The sequence below is a fragment of the Schistocerca nitens genome, chromosome 5, assembly GCF_023898315.1.
Source record: "Schistocerca nitens isolate TAMUIC-IGC-003100 chromosome 5, iqSchNite1.1, whole genome shotgun sequence".
Lineage (NCBI taxonomy): Eukaryota > Metazoa > Arthropoda > Insecta > Orthoptera > Acrididae > Schistocerca > Schistocerca nitens.
The window spans coordinates 506,277,096-506,297,790 of record NC_064618.1 but is presented as its reverse complement, the minus strand read 5'-3'; the positions used below and the strand labels follow the sequence as shown (position 1 = coordinate 506,297,790).

The 20,695-nt window shown below is 40.4% G+C and overlaps 1 protein-coding gene across 1 annotated transcript in view; it reads right to left on the bottom strand.

The window, feature by feature from the left end:
- Positions 1-20,695, bottom strand: part of LOC126259597 (protein disabled) — a 102,459-nt gene that overhangs the window by 80,331 nt on the left and 1,433 nt on the right. Inside the window, exon 3 of the mRNA XM_049956506.1 lies at positions 14,595-14,738. Coding sequence (XP_049812463.1) covers positions 14,595-14,738 — 144 coding nt within the window. The remainder of the gene's footprint in view (positions 1-14,594; positions 14,739-20,695) is intronic.

Genomic DNA, 20,695 nt, shown 5'->3' with positions numbered 1-20,695 from the left:
AATGTTATGTTTTATCGACTTCAGCTGAACGTAGCCCTTCACACATTAAAAAAAAAAACCTAAATGTAAGTATACATTGGAACAATCGGTTTAATGACCAGTTTTCCTGATAATAATGTACATGGAGCAGAATGACGCAATAATGCTCAGTTAGTAAACAATAATTTTTAATTATGAAAGGAATAAATGCAAATACGTTTATCACTGGTCATGAGTAATGATATAGTTAATATCGGGCACAAAAGCACGGCTCATTGACAAACGCAAGCAGTAGCGAAGATTTTCATCACTTATGCTTGATCGAAACCTTGATTTATTCATTTTCATTACCGAGAAAAATCTTTCACAAACATATGTCGACCGGAACATGGACATAACTCTCGCGGCTTCTCGGTGCAGGCGTGGAAATTCTTGTTGTGAAAAAGTTTCGTAGAAGTCTTTTGTGCTTCGCACTGCAAAGAACTTGTCCTTCAGCCTTATATTGCACTGTAGGTCGATCAGTTCCATCTGTAGATCATTCGGAGCATCTTCAACTAACGACGAGAATGGTCGAGCAAAGAGGCGAATGACAGGAGACAAACTCGTAACATCTGCAAATCGAAAATTGTTCCTTAATTTTTACAATTATTGACATGTATTCTTGAAATCTAGCACTTTCATGGACCAGTCCAAGAGTATGTAAATGTGCAGTGTTTTCTGTCAATAGCTGGCTCTCCCAAAGCGCAAGCTTCATTTCAAAGGCATTAACTTTTTCCGACATGTCAGAAATTAAATTATTTTCGCTTTGCAAACTGACGTTCAGGCTGTTCATGTGAGACGTAATGTCTACGAGAAATGCAAGGTCTGATATCCAACAAGAGTCTTCCAACATAGGTTCACTTTTTCCCTTCTCATGTAAGAATGTTACTACGACCAAACGTAAATCAAAAAAATGTTTTCAACATTTTACCTCGACTGAGCCAGCGTACTTCGGTGTAGTAAGGTATGTCGCCGTACTCCGTTACTAATTCCTCCAAGAACCGCCGAAACTGGCGATGCGTAAGCCCATGTGTCTTGAGATAGTTTACAGTACGCCCAACATTGTGCATGATATTTGCTAACGTTACTGATTTTGCACAAAGCGCCTCTCGATGCAGAATGCAGTTAATTCCATACAATGTCTCGTCTGTGCACCCTAGCTTTTTGCGCATCCGTGCTAAGAGTCCTCTCTGATGGCCTTGCATTTATGGTGCTCCATCTGTGGTCACTGAGACTAACCGATTCCAGTCCATACCGATACCATCAATCGCTTGCTCGACAGCTTGGAGTAAGTCCGCACCTGTAGTAGTCCCTTTCAAAGGTACGTCCTCTGTCACACAAAGTGCGTTATCGACACCTCGTATGTGCGAGTATATCACAACCTTGGCTGTATCTGTAAGATCTGTTGCTTCATCGAGCGCAACAGAGGGAGCAACAAAGTCTTTAGCCTAATTTATTAGCTGCCTGAGCACATCGCCGGCCATATCACTGATACGTCTTGTCACTGTTTGTTTGGATAGACTGATTTCTTGAAACCAGCTAACGTTCGTGGGACACACAAATTCTGCAGCATCAATGAGACACCCTTTCACAAACTCCCCAGATTGTGCAGTTCTTAATGCAATTTTAAAACTTGCTCGCAGTAAAGATTTTGTGTGGTTGTCATTCTGGAAAATTGAAAACAGTACACTGTACAGCGTACAGTAAAATAGACATAAATGTAACACAAGAAACTAAGAGTTCAAGAAGTACAGTAAAATCGAGTTGATGTGTCTCATCCATTTACTTAAGGACGTTTAATTTTGCTTGCCGTTCTTCACTGTTGAGTACACTACACTCGCCTTTTTGATATGTATTGTAGTGAAAACATTCGCTGTCCGCCTATTATTCGGCGGCACAGCAAACGCTGTGAGTTTTCCACAACGGCCACAAAAAAGAATTGCAGTTCCCAGTCGTTTTTAAACGACTGAGAACATAGATCTCCCGTCCTTTGCTTTTTCACAGTACCTGCCATTTCTCAGTACTTCTCTGTTAAGGTTATGGTCACCAGGGGTAAACGAGACTGGTTATGTTGCGCTCTTGCTTGTACCACAGAAACAGGGAATTGGAGCCGCCGCCGTTCATTTGGGACACATGTCTAATAACAGATGTCGCTGTCGCACACGTGCGCACATGTGCAGCACTTCCGCACGTCTGCACACTGTGCAGCGTTTGGCCAGCCCTGCTCTAGATACTTGCGGTACACGGCTGTCAGAAGGGGGGCAAGTTATTTCGCGTACTCTGTGTAGAAACGAATTGGTATCCCGTCAGGTCCAGTGGACTTTCCTCTGTTGAGTGATTCCAGTTGCTTTTCTATTCCTTGGACACTTATTTCGATGTCAGCCATTTTTTCATTTGTGCGAGGATTTAGAGAAGGAACTGCAGTGCGGTCTTCCTATGTGAAACAGCTTTGGAAAAAGGTGTTTAGTATTTCAGCTTTACGCGTGTCATCCTCTGTTTCAATGCCATCATCATCCCGGAGTGTCTGGATATGCTGTTTTGAGCCACTTACTGATTTAACGTAAGACCAGAACTTCCTAGGATTTTCTGTTAAGTCGGTACATAGAATTTTACTTTCGAATTCACTGAACGCTTCACGCATAGCCCTCCTTACGCTAACTTTGACATCATTTAGGTTCTGTTTGTCTGAGAGGTTTTCGCTGCGTTTAAACTTGGAGTGAAGCTCTCATTGCTTTCGCAGTAGCTTCCTAACTTTGTTGTTGAACCACGGTGGGTTTTACCAGTCCCTCACAGTTTTACTCGGCACGTACCTGTCTAAAATGCATTTTACAATTGCCTTAAACTTTTTCCATAAACACTCAACATTGTCAGTGTCGGAACCAAAATTTTCGTTTTGATCTGTTAGGTAGTCTGAAATCTGCCTTCTATTACTCTTGCGAAACAGATAAACCTTCCTCCCTTTTTTTATATTCCTATTAACTTCCATATTCAGGGATGCTGCAACGGCCTTATGATCACTGATTCCCTGTTCTGCACTTACAGAGTCGAAAAGTTCGGGTCTGTTTGTTATCAGTAGGTCCAAGATGTTATCTCCACGAGTCGGTTCTCTGTTTAACTGCTCGAGGTAATTTTCGGATAGTGCACTCAGTATAATGTCACTCGATGCTCTGTCCCTATCACCCGTCTTAAACATCTGAGTGTCCCAGTCTATATCTGGTAAATTGAAATCTCCACCTAAGACTATAATATGCTGAGAAAATTTATGTGCAATGTATTCCAAATTTTCTCTCAGTTGTTCTGCAACTATGCTGCTGAGTCGGGAGGTCGGTAAAAGGAGCCAATTATTAACCTAGCTCAGTTGCTGAGTGTAATCTCCACCCATAATATTTCACAGGAACTATACACTTCTACTACACTACAGGATAAACTACTACTAACAGCGACAAACACGCCACCACCGGTTGCATGCAATCTATCCTTTCTAAACACCGTCTGTGCCTTTGTAAAAGTTTCGGCTGAATTTATCTCTGGCTTCAGCCAGCTTTCTGTAGAAGAAAACCTGGGCATGATATGGACCCCATGATAGGAAAATCTAATGCTTAGCACCACAAGGATCTAGCCCTACTATCACATGTTAAGCAAGGAGTTACAGCCAAGAACCATGTCACCAGTAGGGTACTGACCTCTACATTCAGTTCCTCGGTTGGGGAATCAGGCAACTCTGGCACACTGCTATACACTGTTAACCCAATCATCTCTCTGACAATAACTTTTAAACTTGCAGGTAGCAGTGAGCTATTCTCATTATCTACCAATGAGGTCTACATCTACATCTACATGACTACTCTGCAGTTCACATACAAGTTCCTGGCAGAGGGCTCATCGAATTACCTTCAGACTATTTCTGTACCGTTCCATTCTCAAACGGTATGTGTGAAAAACAACACTTAAATCTTTCCGTGAAAGCTCTCATTTCTCTTATTTTATCATGATGATCATTTCTCCCTATGTAGGTGGGTGTCAACAAAATACTTTAGTAGTACTATCATCAGTAATATTACCATTGTCATGGTATTGATTGTGCCTTGCCAATGGTATACTTTACATATGATGAGAATATCTTCAGATTTTGTGCCATATTTTTGTTGTGGCAGCTATTAAAAGCATGTCACACTGATGTCTGTGCTAAGTTAAAAGTTTCAGAAAAATATCGCCAATCAGGGAGATTTTGTGTTCTTTTAAATTTGGCCAATTTTTACAATAAGACTGATTATTGCTCTAGTCTTTATTCTTATGGCCTTTTCTGTAGTTTGAATACTGTGGCAGTAAGTTGTGCATTTGATCCCAAAAAATTATACCACAGCAAATGACTGAGTGTACTTAGGAACAGCATGCACATTTGAGGCACCTGATGTAACAAAGATGACAGGGCTCTATAAGGGCATAACTTGCTGATGACATTCACTTACCTAATAGCTTTGTGTGTGCTTATCTTACTTCAGATGACAATCTATATTCATTCTCGATATTATTGTGTTTGCTACACAATGTTCGGCATTAGCATCTACAGTTAACAATTCTCCTCTGTAAAATGAAATTTGTGCTGTTCATTTTCTTTAGATTCAGCAATAGTTTATTACTTATTGATCACTTGTAAGCATCCCTGAAGGTTTCATGATTTATGGAAGAAGCATATTTGGATAATTCAACAAGTGAGACATTGTATCTTGAGAACAGTATCTACATCTACATCTATATTTACATCTATACTCTGCAAACCACTGTGAGGTGTATGGCAGAAGGTACATCCCATTGTACCAGTTATTTGAATTTCTTACTGTCCCACTCACATGTGGAGCATGGGAAGAATGACTGTTTAAATGCCTCTGTTCATGCAGTAACTATTCTAATCTCATCCTCAAGATTCCTATGTGAATGGTATGTAGGGGGTTGTAGTATATTCCTAGAGTAATCATTTAAAGATGATCCTTGAAAATTTTTTAATTTAATAGACTTTCTCGGGATAGTTTATCTTTGTCTTCAAGAGCATTCCAGTTCAGTTCCTTCAGTATCTCTGTGACACCCTCCCATGGATTAAGCAAACATGTGACCATTTGTGTTGCCCTTTTCTGTATACATTCAATATCCCCGGTTAGTCCTATCTGGTACAGGTCCCACACACTTGAGCAATATTCTAGAACTGGTCACATGAGTGATCTGTATGCAATCTCCTTCGTAGATTGATTGCACTCCCCCAGTATTCTACCAATAAACTAAAGTTACCACCTGCTTTACCCAAGACTGAACCCATGTGATCATTCTGTGTCATATCCCTACAAAGTGTTGCATCCAAGTATTTGTACGAGTCGGCCAATTCCAACAGTGACACATATTTCTGAACATTTAAAGCAAGTTGCCAATCTGTGTACCACTTTGAAACCTCGTCAAGATCTGACTGAATATTTGTGCAGCATCTTTCAGATAATACTCAATTAATAGATAGCTGCATCATTTGAAAAAATCCTGATTTTACTATTAACATTGTCTGCAAGGTCATTAACATACAACATGGAGAGCAAGGGTCCCAACACACTTCCCTGGGGCACACCCAAAGTTACTTCTACATCTGACAATGACTCTCCATTCAAGATAACATGTTTTGTCCACCCCACCAAAAAGTCTTCAATTCAGTCACATGTTTCACTTAATACCCCGTATGATAGTACTTTTGACAATAAGCGTAGGTGTGATATCAAGTCAAATGCTTTTTGAAAATCAAGAAACACAGCCTCTGATTTATTGCCTTTATCTGAAGCTTTCAGTGTGTCAAGTGAGAGAACTGCGAGTTGGGTTTCACAAGATCAACATTTTCAAAAGCCAATCTGGTTGGCATTGAGGTGGTCACTCATTCAAGATACCACATTATGTGTCAGCTCAGAACAGGGACACATTTGGTCATCTCCCAGTTGAAGTAGCTTCCACATGATATACTTTTCTTGAAATGGCTGTGTCTAAGGTACAGTTTGTTTAATGGATTCCAGATGTTTTTTCTATAGATGAGGAAGCATAAGATGATCTGAAGCAGTGTAAGATGATCCCCAACAGTTCATATGCCAGTTGCCAGGTTTCAATTGCAAAGTGCTAGATGTCGTCTACTGAGTTGTGATAACACTCAGCATTGCCATTGAGATGTTTACAAAATCGCATTACATTACTGGTTCAGGTAGACACGCAAAGCTGCCATGACCAGTCCACTGCAATTGTCAGAACTTTTGCTGATGTAATAAACCCTTGCTGAGCAACTTCGTTTCTCCACATTTCCTCATTCAGTGCCTTGGGGTGGTCAGTTAGGGGACTGAAAAAAATCTTTCTGCACTTCAGTCAGATAGCTAGAACATTTCACTACAGAATATAGTAATTAATTTCTTGGGTGTGTTTCTATTCCCATTGACTGGTAATTACTTATCAGACTTCAGAAAGTGTTTTGCCATCAATGGGAGAAGTTTTGTTAAAATGGTTGATCATGGACACTGTGTGATTACCATACTGAACTGAATTACTGTAATTTTCAACCTTATGCCTTGCAAAGAATTGGTCATGCCAGACTCATCAGAACAGCACAAGGAAAGAACAGATTTAAGCAGGATTTCTGAATTCAAGGATGTTTTTGTGGTTGAATTCAGTCATTATCTACACAATCTTTTTGTTTTACATTCTCACTGTGTTTCCAGAACTTCAGGACATGATCAAGAATTATTGCAGCTGGTGACCATTACCATTACGAGGCAACTTCTACATTTCCAGGGTGAGCAGGTGTAAAGTACCAAATTTAGTTTTCTGTCGGTTTGGCTTAAGGAGTTTCGATACGTAGTACGATGTGAGATATGCGAGTTTTTTTTTTTTTTTTTTTTTTTTTTTTTTTTTTTTTTTTTTTTTTTTTTTTTGGGTGGGGTTTAAGGGCGCTCAACTACTGAGGTCATTAGTGCCCAGTCACAATTGTTAGAGCACATAGAATCTAGTAAAACTCAAGGGGGGGGGGGGGAGCACCAGAAAGTTCTTACAATGATGCAGATAAAATAAGTGAAGGAGTTAGATGTCTTTGGACAAGCCAGTCAAAGTAATGAAACAAAGAACACGAGCAGCTGCTCGAGCGTCATCAGCTAAAATATCCTTTAAAGTAGATGGCAGAGACAGGACAACACAAGATTGACTAAAACGGGGACACGACAATAAAACATGGCGCACTGTTAATGCATGACCACAAGGGCACTGCGGGGCTGGGTCACCGGAGAGCAGGTAGCGGTGGCTAAACCGGCAATGCCCAATCTGCAACCTGGTCAGAAGGACCTCTTCTCGCCGAGATGGTCGGGAGGAGGTTGTCCAAGCAGTTGGGAATGGTTTTACTGCCTGGAGCTTGTTTCCTTGAAGTGATGACCAAGTATCCCACCACAACGACACAAGCCTCTTACAAACAACCCCACTAACGTCAGATGATGGGACACAATGGGAGGCTGGCCGAGGCAGGAGGACTGCAGCCTTGGCTGCAGCATCAGCAGCCTCATTCCCAGGCACTCCTACAAGGCTGGGAACCCACAGAAAGCTGACAGGAGAGCCATCTGCAGCAAAAGAATGGAGGGACTGCTGGATCCGTTGCACCAAGGGATGGACCGGATATGGAGCTCCAAGGCTCTGAAGAGCACTGAGTGAATCAGAGCAGAGTACATACGATGAATGGAGGTGGCGGCGGGCATACTGAACGGCCTGATGTAGAGCAAAAAGCTCGGCCGTAAAGCTGGAACATTGGTCGAGGAGCCGGTATTTAAAGACGATGGCCCCGATGACAAAAGCACAGCCAACACCATCGTGTTTTGGAGCCATCAGTGTAAATAAAGGTGTGACTGGCAAGTCGCGCACGAAGTTCGACAAACCGTGAGCAATACACTGCAGCCGGAGTACCCTCCTTCGGGAGCGAGCTGAGGTCGAGATAAATATGAACCGGAGCCTGGAGCCGACAGGGCTCTCACCCTCTCTGAAGGTGGTAGGGAGGGCAAAATCCAATTGTTGAAGCAGGCGATGAAAGCGGACTCCAGGGGGCAGCAGGGCAGACACATACAACCCATACTGACGGTCGAGAGAATCGGCGAAGAAGGACTGATAAGAGGGGTGGTCGGGCATTGACAACAGCCGGCAGGCATACCGACAAAGCAGTACGTCGCGCCGGTAGGTCAATGGTAATTCGGCAGCTTCAGCATAAAGACTCTCGACGGGACTAGTGTAGAATGCTCCGGTCGCAAGTCGTAACCCCCTATGGTGGATGGAGTGGAGACGGCGTATGAGGGATGGCCGGGCAGACGAATAGACGAGGCTCCCATAATCCAGCTTTGATCGGACTATGGACCGATACAAGCGAAGCAGGACAGTGCTATCCGCTCCCCAAGATGAACCACTAAGAACTCTGAGGACATTAAGGGAACGTGTACAACGGGCAGCCAAATAAGAGACGTGCGGAGACCAACAAAGTTTCCTGTCCAGTGTGAGCCCTAGAAACTTAGTTGTTTCCACGAAGGGGAGAACAACGGGACCGAGATGTAAGGATGGCGGAAGGAACGCTTTATATCGCCAAAAGTTGCTGCAAACCGTCTTCTCTTCAGAGAACCGGAAGCCATTTGCCACACTCCATGAGTATAGACTGTCTAGACAACGCTGAAGACAGCCTCCAGGAGGCATGTTCTCTGGGCACTGCAGTAGATCGCGAAGTCATCGACAAAAAGAGAGCCCCAGACATTAGGTGGAATGCAATCCATAATTGGATTGATCGCTATGGCAAAAAGGGCTACGCTCAAGACGGAGCCCTGAGGCACTCCATTCTCCTGGAGGAAGACGTCGGACAATACGGAACCCACACGTACCCTAAACTTTCGATCTGTTAAAAAGGAATCAATAAAAAGGGGCAGGCGACCGCGTAGACCCCACCTGTGCATAGTGCGGAGGATACCTCCTCTCCAACAGGTATCATAAGCCTTCTCCAAATCGAAGAACACGGCTACCGTTTGGCGCTTTCGAAAAAAGTTGTTCATGATGAATGTCGACAAGGTCACAAGGTGGTCAACAGCGGAGCGGCGGCGACGAAAGCCGCATTGAACACTGGTAAGTAGCCGTCGAGATTCAAGAATCCAAACTAACCGAGCGTTAACCATGCGCTCCATCACCTTGCAGACACAGCTTGTAAGAGAAATGGGGTGGTAACTAGAAGGAAGGTGTCTATCCTTCCCGGGTTTGGGTATAGGAATAACGACGGCGTCACGCCAACGCATGGGGACTTGACCTTCGGTCCAGACGCGATTGTAGGTACGAAGAAGAAAGCTTTTGCCTGCCGGAGAAAGGTGTGCCAGCATCTGAACGTGAATGGCATCTGGCCCCGGAGCAGAGGACCGGGACAGTGCAAGTGCACGTTCGAGTTCCCGCATAGTAAAGGGGGCATTATAATTTTCCAGATTCAGCGAGTGGAAGGAAGGTCGCCGAGCCTCTTCTGCCTCTTTCCTGGGAAGGAAGGCAGGGTGGTAATGGGCGGAGCTTGAAACCTATGCGAAAAAGCGGCCGAAGGCGTTGGAGACATCCACAGGATCAACAAGGACGTCATTACTTGAAGTCAGGCTAGGTACCGAGGAGTGGGCCTTAATGCCCAACAGCCAGCGCAGGCCACCCCAGACGACAGAAGAGGGAGTAAAACTGTTAAAGGAGCTGGTGAAAGAGGCCCAACAAGCTTTTTTGCTGTCTTTGATGACTCTACGGCATTGTGCTCGGAGTCGTTTGTATCCAATACAATTCGCCAACGTAGGATGGCGGCGAAAGGTGCGTAAAGCACGTCGTTGAGCACGGATAGCGTCTCTACAAGCCTCATTCCACCAGGGGACGGAAACGCGACGTGAAGAAGAGGTAGTACGAGGAATAGAACATTCGGCAGCATTGATGATAACGGCCGTGAGGTATTCGACCTGACTGTCACAACTGAGATATGTGAGTGTTTCTGTTTATTCACTTCTTTAAAGTTTGAAGCATGGGATCATAATGTTAGGTGATGATTATGTAAGTAAGATTTGCATTCAAAATTGATATACTGGTGTTTGTGTAGAGTTTAAATAAAACTGGTGTAAATACTCTTTCCATGCTGCTTTTAAGAGTCCTCCACCTTGTTTGCTTTTTCTGAAACTTAAGTCAGGTTGAGGTCAGTCCAACATCTTGTAAGGAAAACACTTTCAAAAACAAAAATTTGTTGTCGAAGTATTAAAACAGTTAAGTGACAAAAATTACACTTTCCAAAATTTTCTGTGATATATGTCATGCATTTGTGCATAAACTGCAACATTCTTTACGATAAACTTAGTTTATAGTTTCCAAGATGCAGTACTCGGTTCATTTCATATTAGCTGAAGGGAAGAAGTGATGTTGGATAGCTCAGACGGTTTCCATGGCAAATCATCATCTGACAGATAAATCACACTGCCATTCCAAAGAGTATGATATGGATGCCTGCTCCTGTTCTTGCTGTGTATCAGTGATCACCCATCTCATAATAATGAAGTTGAAATAGTTATCTCTGCCAATGAAGCAAGAATTTTAATCAAGCACAGCACAGATGCACAAGGAGAATTAGCAAACAGTTAAATTTTAATAATAATTGAAATTTTTATCCAAATAATTCTCTAGTTTTCAGTAAACGGTTTGTCACACACATTATGAAAAATGACAATACATTCATTTCAGCACTAGGCTGAATATAACATTACCAACAGCAGTGGAAAATGGTAGAAAGGAAATATTTAAAACTGAATGTTGTGAGTTACCGAGCATTTCGCTGTCATTTAGATATATAGCCAAAAGAGACAGCCTTCCAGGAATTGTGAAACGAATCCTGTCATCCAGGACCATGTGCCACAAAGAGCGCAGATTTGTCACGAGATGGGGAAATTCACAGGCATCTATTGTGCTGAATGAGGCCAGGCTGTTTAGGCCTAAGTGCTGTAGTGTGCGAGTGAGACAGATGAGAACCTACATCATAGGGAAACCCCGTACGAGCTGCTTGTGCCCAGGAAGGCGTAGCAGTGTTAAATATGGTGGACCTAAGATCGGCCATAAAGGGAAACATTTACGAAAACTATTTAATTCTGTAGTAATTCACGGAATGAAGCCACAATAATTTTAATCTACCATCTTTCTTAAATTGTCATGGTGATCCCAATAAAACTTGAATACTGATCATATCTATAATAGTTTAGGATTTAATGTTAAAGTGAAATTAAAAAGTTTTCTAACAAAGATCTGACTGCTAAAATCTGAACGCTTTGGTCGATCTTAATGATCGACATTTCATATAAAAGCATATCATTAAAATGACAAATATTGTAAATATCAACTTTATTTGTCAGACAAATGTCTGCTTGTGTCTGTGTATGTGTGTGTGTGTGTGTGTGTGTGTGTGTGTGTGTGTGTGTGTGTATACCTGTCCTTTTTTTCCCCCTAAGGTAAGTCTTTCCGCTCCCGGGATTGGAATGACTCCTTACCCTCTCCCCTAAAACCCACATCCTTTCGTCTTTCCCTCTCCTTTCCTCTTTCCTGATGAAGCAACCGTTGGTTGCGAAAGTTCGAATTTTGTGTGTATGTTTGTGTATGTATCAACCTGCCAGTGCTTTCGTTTGGTAAGTCACATCATTTTTGTTTTTAGATATATTTTTCCTACGTGGAATGTTTCCCTCTATTATAACCATATCATTAATTTGAACCCAACAATTATATATATATATATATATATATATATATATATATATATATATATATATATATATATATATATATAGTGTTTCAAAAATGACCGGTATATTTGAAACGGCAATAAAAACTAAACGAGCAGCAATAGAAATACACCGTTTGTTGCAATATGCTTGGGACAACAGTACATTTTCAGGCAGACAAACTTTCGAAATTACAGTAGTTACAATTTTCAACAACAGATGGCGCTGCAAGTGATGTGAAAGATATAGAAGACAACGCAGTCTGTGGGTGCGCCATTCTGTACGTCGTCTTTCTGCTGTAAGCGTGTGCTGTTCACAACGTGCAAGTGTGCTGTAGACAACATGGTTTATTCCTTAGAACAGAGGATTTTTCTGGTGTTGGAATTCCACCGCCTAGAACACAGTGTTGTTGCAACAAGACGAAGTTTTCAACGGAGGTTTAATGTAACCAAAGGACCGAAAAGCGATACAATAAAGGATCTGTTTGAAAAATTTCAACGGACTGGGAACGTGACGGATGAACGTGCTGGAAAGGTAGGGCGACCGCGTACGGCAACCACAGAGGGCAACGCGCAGCTAGTGCAGCAGGTGATCCAACAGCGGCCTCGGGTTTCCGTTTGCCGTGTTGCAGCTGCGGTCCAAATGACGCCAACGTCCACATATTGACTCATGCGCCAGAGTTTACACCTCTATCCATACAAAATTCAAACGCGGCAACCCCTCAGCGCCACTACCATTGCTGCACGAGAGACATTCGCTAACGATATAGTGCACAGGATTGATGACGGCGATATGCATGTGTGCAGCATTTGGTTTACTGACGAAGCTTATTTTTACCTGGATGGCTTCGTCAATAAACAGAACTGGCGCATATGGGGAACCGAAAAGCCCCATGTTGCAGTCCCATCGTCCCTGCATCCTCAAAAAGTACTGGTCTGGGCCGCCATTTCTTCCAAAGGAATCATTGGCCCATTTTTCAGATCCGAAACGATTACTGCATCACGCTATCTGGACATTCTTCGTGAATTTGTGGCGGTTTAAACTGCCTTAGACGACACTGCGAACACCTCGTGGTTTATGCAAGATGGTGCCCGGCCACATCGCATGGCCGACGTCTTTAATTTCCTGAATGAATATTTCGATGATCGTGTGATTGCTTTGGGCTATCCGAAACATACAGGAGGCGGCATGGATTGGCCTCCCTATTCGCCAGACATGAACCCCAGTGACTTCTTTCTGTGGGGACACTTGAAAGACCACGTGTACCGCCAGAATCCAGAAACAATTGAACAGCTGAAGCAGTACATCTCATCTGCATGTGAAGCCATTCCGCCAGACACGTTGTCAAAGGTTTCGGGTAATTTCATTCAGAGACTACGCCATATTATTGCTACGCATGGTGGATATGTGGAAAATATCGTACTATAGAGAGTCCCAGACCGCAGCGCCATCTGTTGTTGAAAATTGTAACTACTGTAATTTCGAAAGTTTGTCTGCCTGAAAATGTACTGTTGTCCCAAGCATATTGCAACAAACGGTGTATTTCTATCACTGCTCGTTTAGTTTTTATTGCCGTTTCAAATATACCGGTCATATTTGAAACACCCTGTATATATATATATATATATATATATTGTTTTGAGAGAGGCCAATGACGTTGGAGATTTGTTCCTCAATTTTGTCCCATGGAACTTGGCGTGTAAATAAATAAATAATAAGAAACTGAAAGATAATGTCGTTAAGCTTCAAAACAGATTTGAGTTTCTACCAATGGAAGACAATCTCAATATTGAAGGCGAAAGAAACTCAAGAAAATAAAGTGACTTTCTATAATTATGTTTGAACTGATGGCACCCTCATAAAACATAATCATAGTGAATACCAATAAGATGTGAAATCCACAGAAATCAGCTGCCTTGAATGTTTTATTTTTAAAAAAAATGCAATTTTGTACTCTTCTCCTTTTATATTTTATTTCACCTATATTTTAGATGACACTGTATGCATTATTTCATTCAAATCAATCCATTATCATGAAGGCTTTTATACACATAATATGCCAGGTATCTGAAGATATTAGAACTGAAATTCAATGAAACAAATGAGATAAAGTCAAAAAATCGGTAACACATCCAAGTGCTTTCGAGAGGAGCAGTTTGCATACTTTGTACAAAGAGTGCCAAAAAATTAATAAGTAAAAGTGGATAAACAGACTCCAAATCCAAAGATCCTGGATTTGAGCCCCAAACAGTCCAGGGATTTTTCCTGTTGCTTATCAACTCTGGAGCTGCATCGTGGTTCAGGATCTACATTAAACTGTAGGTTCTGCTAAACTGGTTGGGTGAGTTAGCTCAAAGGTCAGAGGAAGGCAAACAGCATACCACCTTAAACAGGACCATGGTTAAAAGTACTGTCAAGTTAAAGCCAAACTTTGGGTTGATACAGCTTTAAATTTTATAGTTAATTACAATCATTTGAAAATGATTGCACAATCAAAACTGAGCAGTAATGAAAGCAAAATAAAGTTATGTTTTAATCCATCTAATGGCAACCAGTGTGACAGGCTGCCATCATTTAGACAATTTGTGTGCACTTTTGGTTAATACTGAAAGTTTCCAATATCTCTCTGAATGCACTAATGTATTCATTGTTTTCTCCACACCTGAAGGAGACATAACTTGAGGTGTTTGATGGCATTAACACTGTATTCTTTGTTGTACTTAAGAAAATTAATCTGCTTTACTAAATGTATGTTAAATGTGTTACCCAAATTCATTGGGAGCTTACCTGACTCGCTGCTTTATCAGTCTTTATTCCAAAAAATCTATGTCCAGTATCCGGTGAGCCGAAAATATAACCAAATGCCCTTGAATCGGACATATCTTGTGCAATAAATGATATTTTGTGAACAGGATGATGGTACAAGCAATCCTGTAAATAAAAATTGAGAAAGGATTTATAAAAAGGAAAGAAGATTTGTATAAAGGAAAGCAGTGCTGTGCATCTTATTAAAAACAGTTTTCTAAATACAGCAGCATAAACAGACTGTGACATTCAGCACCATTACATTTCAGAAGATTTCTGAGCTGTCTGTTCAATCTCCCTACTCATTTTATTTCCTTTCAGTAAGTACAGATAAACACAATACGGAGAAAATGATCACGAATATTTACATTGTTTTTCAAGCTACTTGGAATACTTTTTTAATGAATTGCACCTCACAATATTATCACGCTGTAAGACGTAGTTCAGATTTAAACTCGTATCATTCTATTGACATCAGGAAATAAAATAAACTAAGTGAAGAATCTTTTGTGTCAAATAGATTATGAAAAGACACATCAAAGTTTTCTGCAGGCTATGTTTGCTTTCTTCACAAGTCTTTTAAACAAGGAACAATCTGCACTCAAGAAATTTCCTTCTTAAATCTTATAGTCATATTGGAAATAAGAACTGAGAGCAGATGTTTTTAGAAATTCATAAATAAATGAGTAACAGACTGAACTGTCACAGCTAATGAAGCAGTTTATTTTCTGAAATTTAATTAATGAGTGAAGAAACTATTTCCATGCTTGAGATCAGTGTGACTAACTTCTCTAATGAGTATAAATAACTCTCCCCCCCCCACCCCCCCACCCCACCCCAACCCTGCTCTTCACTTACTCTTTTGCCTACATGCACCGTGACATGAAGCTGCTCTTTCTTTTACATTTTTGAGATTTCTAACCAAATTATTTTTCATAAATTTAAATGGCAATCAATGATTCTCAAGCTCTTTCAGCTACCATTTGATGGGAGAATAATATATAGGACACGAAATTTTATTTCTCATATAAGAACGTCAATAACAAAATGTAATGCATGGTATTTAATAATAATAATGGCGTATGACGAGGGCCTCCCATCGGGTAGACCGCTCGCCTGGTGCAAGTCTTTCAATTTGACGCCACTTCGGCGACTTGCGGGTCGATGGGGATGAAATGATTATGATTAGGACAACACAACACCCAGTTCCTGAGCGGAGGAAACCTCCAACCCAGCCGGGAATCGAACCCGGGCCCTTAGGATTCACAGTCCGTCGCGCTGATCACTCAGCTACCGGGGGGGACCATGGTATTTAATGAAATGGCATAAATATTTGAGAATTAAATATCAAAATACAGTAGGTCTACTCATTAGAAAAAAAACATCAGCTGGTCCAACCAAAACTATTACATATAGTGGTTCACTGCAGCCTCCTGATGTGTCGTGTATCTTACATATTTTTACGCCCACACACGTGACTTGAAGGTGAATGCTTGACCAAAACTAGCTGTCTGGAAATAAATACTGATAATAACAAGTTCTGATGGTTACAGGCTGTGCAGCCCTGACCACAAAAAATAATCGATTGTCATGGATGGTTGTCTTTTATTTATTTTCCATACAGCTCAGTTATTTCTTGCACAATTGATCAGCAAAAGCATTTGGTGTGATCAAAGGTGCAGACATAAGAAATACACCCAAAGACATTTGGAAAATCAGACTAGTGGAAAGAGAAAACAAGAATGGACTAATTATTGGATGTTACAGGACTTATCCATTTAATGAGCTGTCACTGAAATATGGTTTCCAGTGTTTTGTTACAAAATAACATGAAAGTATGCAAAAAAATTAAATTCTTGGTTCAGTATCTATCAAAAGCATATATATCCAAAAGGATTTAATGGTTTTCATTACTGACTTGTCCACCCCTGGTAGCTGAATGGTCAGCGCGACGGAATGTCATACCTAACAGTCCAGGTTCGATTCCCGGCTGGGTCGGAAATTTTCTCCACTCAGGGACTGGGTGTTGTGTTGTCCTAATCATCATCATTTCATCCCCATCGACACACAAGTCAGCGAAGTGGCGTGAACTCAAAAGACATGCACCAGGCGAACAGTCTACCCGAGGGGAGGCCGTAGTCACATGGCATTTACATTACATTACTGACTTCTCTACAGGATAACCTGATGTTAGTCATTCTCACGGATTAGTGACCTCAAAAACACTGTACAATCAACATAGGGTTTGATAAGAAAAGTGGCACATTTTTGGAGAATCTCTTTTACTGAAGCAACAGCAATCAAAATTGAAGTTGCAGCTGCATTTCTAGGAAGCAGACACTTGTAACAGCTGCATAGGTGTTGTATACATCTGTTCCAGACACATTAATTTCACACATTCATCACATCTATTAGAAAGTAGTCACAATTGAAAGTAACTCACTGAATTCAAACAAGGACACATCATGAGTTAATTACTATGTTGAATATACATTTTAATTACATGTTACTACAAAAGCAAATAAATATGAGTTTCCTTTTGAGTGTAGCCAGTGTGAATATTTAAAAAATTCTAAGAGTGTTATTAGGAAACATAAATGAAACTATACATGTTCTATATCACACAGACAAGAAGAACTTAGAGGTGAGTGTAGCCTTGATAACTTCACAATGATGTAAAACAATCTAAAACACAATAAAATAATATGAACTGTTGTATTGTGTAGCTTAGTTCAAAAATGGTTCAAATGGCTCTGAGCACTATGGGACTCAACTTCTGAGGTCATTAGTCCCCTAGAACTTAGAACTAGTTAAACCTAACTAACCTAAGGACATCACACACATCCATGCCCGAGGCAGGATTCAAACCTGCGACGGTAGCAGTCGTGCGGTTCTGCACTGAGCGCCTAGAACCGCTAGACCACCGCGGGCAGCGTGTAGCTTAGTAAAAGATAATGAAACAGGAATGAAATTCAATATTGGACAAAGTACCACTAGTTATGCTGACTACTCAGATACACAACAGAAAAAACAAAGTAGCATAAAAAACATACATGCAGACAGTAATACAGTAAGTGAGAATGAAATCTGTGCTGCTTTTTGAAAGTTAAGAAGTTTCAGCAATTAACTGTTTGCAAAAGAAATTCGAACCTTCCAAGCCATTTTGAGAAGTGGGAAACAGATTTTCATCAATATCTTTTGTTCATGTACCTGTACAAGCAACAAGACTCTACTGTAGGTAGGTAACAAATAACACACTTCATAGACAGCTTTAAAATAATACCCTTCAAATGCCAAGATGAGTACTGCAGTGGAAAATTTTAGATGTGGTACAAGTAATGTAATTAGAACAGGTAACCCTCAGCAAGAACAGGCTGCTGTGGTATGCAAGCAATCTAGCTCTCTTTGCCCCCAGTATGGAAGAAGTACTGGGCTACAAAAAACTGCCCAAAAACTGGGATTACAAATACTGTTTGAGAAAACTCTCCATGAAACCCATATAAGTATAAATGATCAGCTAATTAACACAGTGGAGCAATTTAAAAACCTGGAAGAAAAAAAATGTGACAAAATCTATTCAAAAAAGCATCATGGATAAATAGTACCAACAAAATGAATAAAGCCCATATTTAGCCTTGTCAATACATAATAACAGATGTTGTATGAGATCTAACACTATAAAACCGGATCTCTCACAGATTCAGTCTACGCTTGTGAAACTATATCAAAATTAAAATGGAAAGTAGAACAGATCAGCTTCTCAAAACTAAAGGAAGAATAATCAGAACTTGCATAAATAAAAAAAATCGGCTAAAAGGAGTCTGGAACACCATCCAAAATGGGCTGTCTATCGAGAAGTTGATCCAGTCTCCATTGTATCTTGAGACAGTCAGAAAACAGGATCTAGTCACAACTGGTGATGAGAAATCTCAGGCAGGAGACAGGAAAATTATGGATCCAAAGAATCCAGCATGATATCAATGCAGTTGAACACAAGACAGCAAATACAGAGAACAAAGACAGAATTAACATCCTTCTGAAGACACACAATTTTTCAGCAGAAATGGCACATAGAGTGGCTACATATGTTTCAGATGAATTGAGGAAAATTGGAATGAATGAAAAGGTACTGAGCGCACTACAAGAATAAAACAATATGACCTTCAAGGAATAAGTGAATGCTGACTGACTCATATAGTCCAATGTGATGAACAAAGATAACATTATCAGAAAGAAGCACAACATACTTATAGCACCAAAGCTTATGAGCAGAGCAATCTTACATATAGCTCAATGTCTCCATGACAATGCTATACGAAAGCAACCTGTATATAGACCAGGATCTTTGTCCTTAAATTACCGGTGTTGGTTGGAGAAACACAAAAATATCTGAAAAACTCATGATACATACTATCAAGAGAATACGTCTACACCCTTATGCAATCAGTTTTCGATTAGAAGACATTCAGAAAGTAATTCAGTTTGGAAAATGTGAACTATATCTTAAGAACAGACCTATGTGAAACTGGTGAAGCCTGTAGTTACACACACAAATATATTGAATATATTGCGCCCCCCCCCCCCCCCGCCCCCAAGTCATCACAGAAGAAAATATGCTCAGCATCTGCACATCAGTTCGTATAATCTCAGCATTTTTTTCCCTCTCTACAGACAGCATTCTGAAATTCTTTTTTGTTCTGTATATTATGTGTATAGAATAAATGACCATACACTCAAGCACTAACATTAAAATAAAATTAGTAAAAAACTGTCTCAATTACACTGTCATTTATTAAAAGTATGACCAGTTTTGCCTCTAGTAGTAGGCCATCTTCAGATAATGCACCATCCAGCTTAGGTTGACTAACATTGATTATGCTTGGAATAGCTGTGCTGATCCTGGTTGCAGAACTACCGTTTTTCAACTGAGGTCAGCACAACTGTACCAGGTATCATCAACATGAGCTGCATGGTGCATTGTCTGCAGATGGCCTACTACTAGAGACCAAAACCAGTCATATTTTTAATAAATGACTGTGTGACTGAGACAGTTTTTCACTAACCCTAATTAATTGACAGATCACCGTTTCCCAATAATGTTATCTAAAATCATAACGTTAAAGTGCCTAATATTCACACTTTTATGTGACTAACATCTGCCCATCATTTAAGCAACAAGAAAAAAATTTAACATGCTGCAACAACTGAATATTTGGGGACATCCACCAGGGGCAATTTTGGTGCTTATTTAGAGGTGAAATGCCACACAAGTTTCTAACAATTTCCAGTAAAGACACTGTAGGAAAGAGGACACCCTACATGTGAAGACTTACTTTTAGAAATCTAAGATATGTAATCATCTTATTGCTAGTAAGAAAATATTAGTGCCTCCAATTTCATTTCACACAATGCTCACGAATCAAAAAATAGTTAAATACAGGCTTACACAGCAGTATATCAGCAGTTGTTGTTCTTGTGCATCATTCACAAAAGGATTAGGATAGAGTAAAAGCAACAGTTGTACAATATATTCCTGCCAGCATCTTGCAGAGAACTAATGCAGATGTAATAGCCTTAATAAAGAACAAGCACTGTGGTAAATTAGCTGAAATACAGTGTACTGTTGTGGTTAGACATCTGCAACACACTGTGTAATATATATGTAAAATGAGAAGATTGTGCATGGTTAGCTCAGCACCCCTAAGCAGAATTGGTTGAAAACATGTTTTCAGATTAACAGAATGAAGCAGGATTTAAAATGTAATTATGAACTGTCTTAGAACAAATAAAAGATAGAATATACTCAAGGAGGAGATACGTGTTGGATACAAAAAAGCTAGGAAATACCAAGCACTATCAGATTTAGTTGCTGTAAGATGATGTTCACGAATTTATTATAATTTACTGGTGAAATCACTGCAATGACATGACACTTCCTGCTAATTGTATAAATCTCAGAGAAATTATTGCTTGAAGAAGTGAATTAATTAAATCTGACAGTGTGATGTGCTCATCATTCTTGCAAAAAATATTTAATGGCTCGTGGTTATGCCAATAACCAGAAGTAGTGATGTGCTGTCACA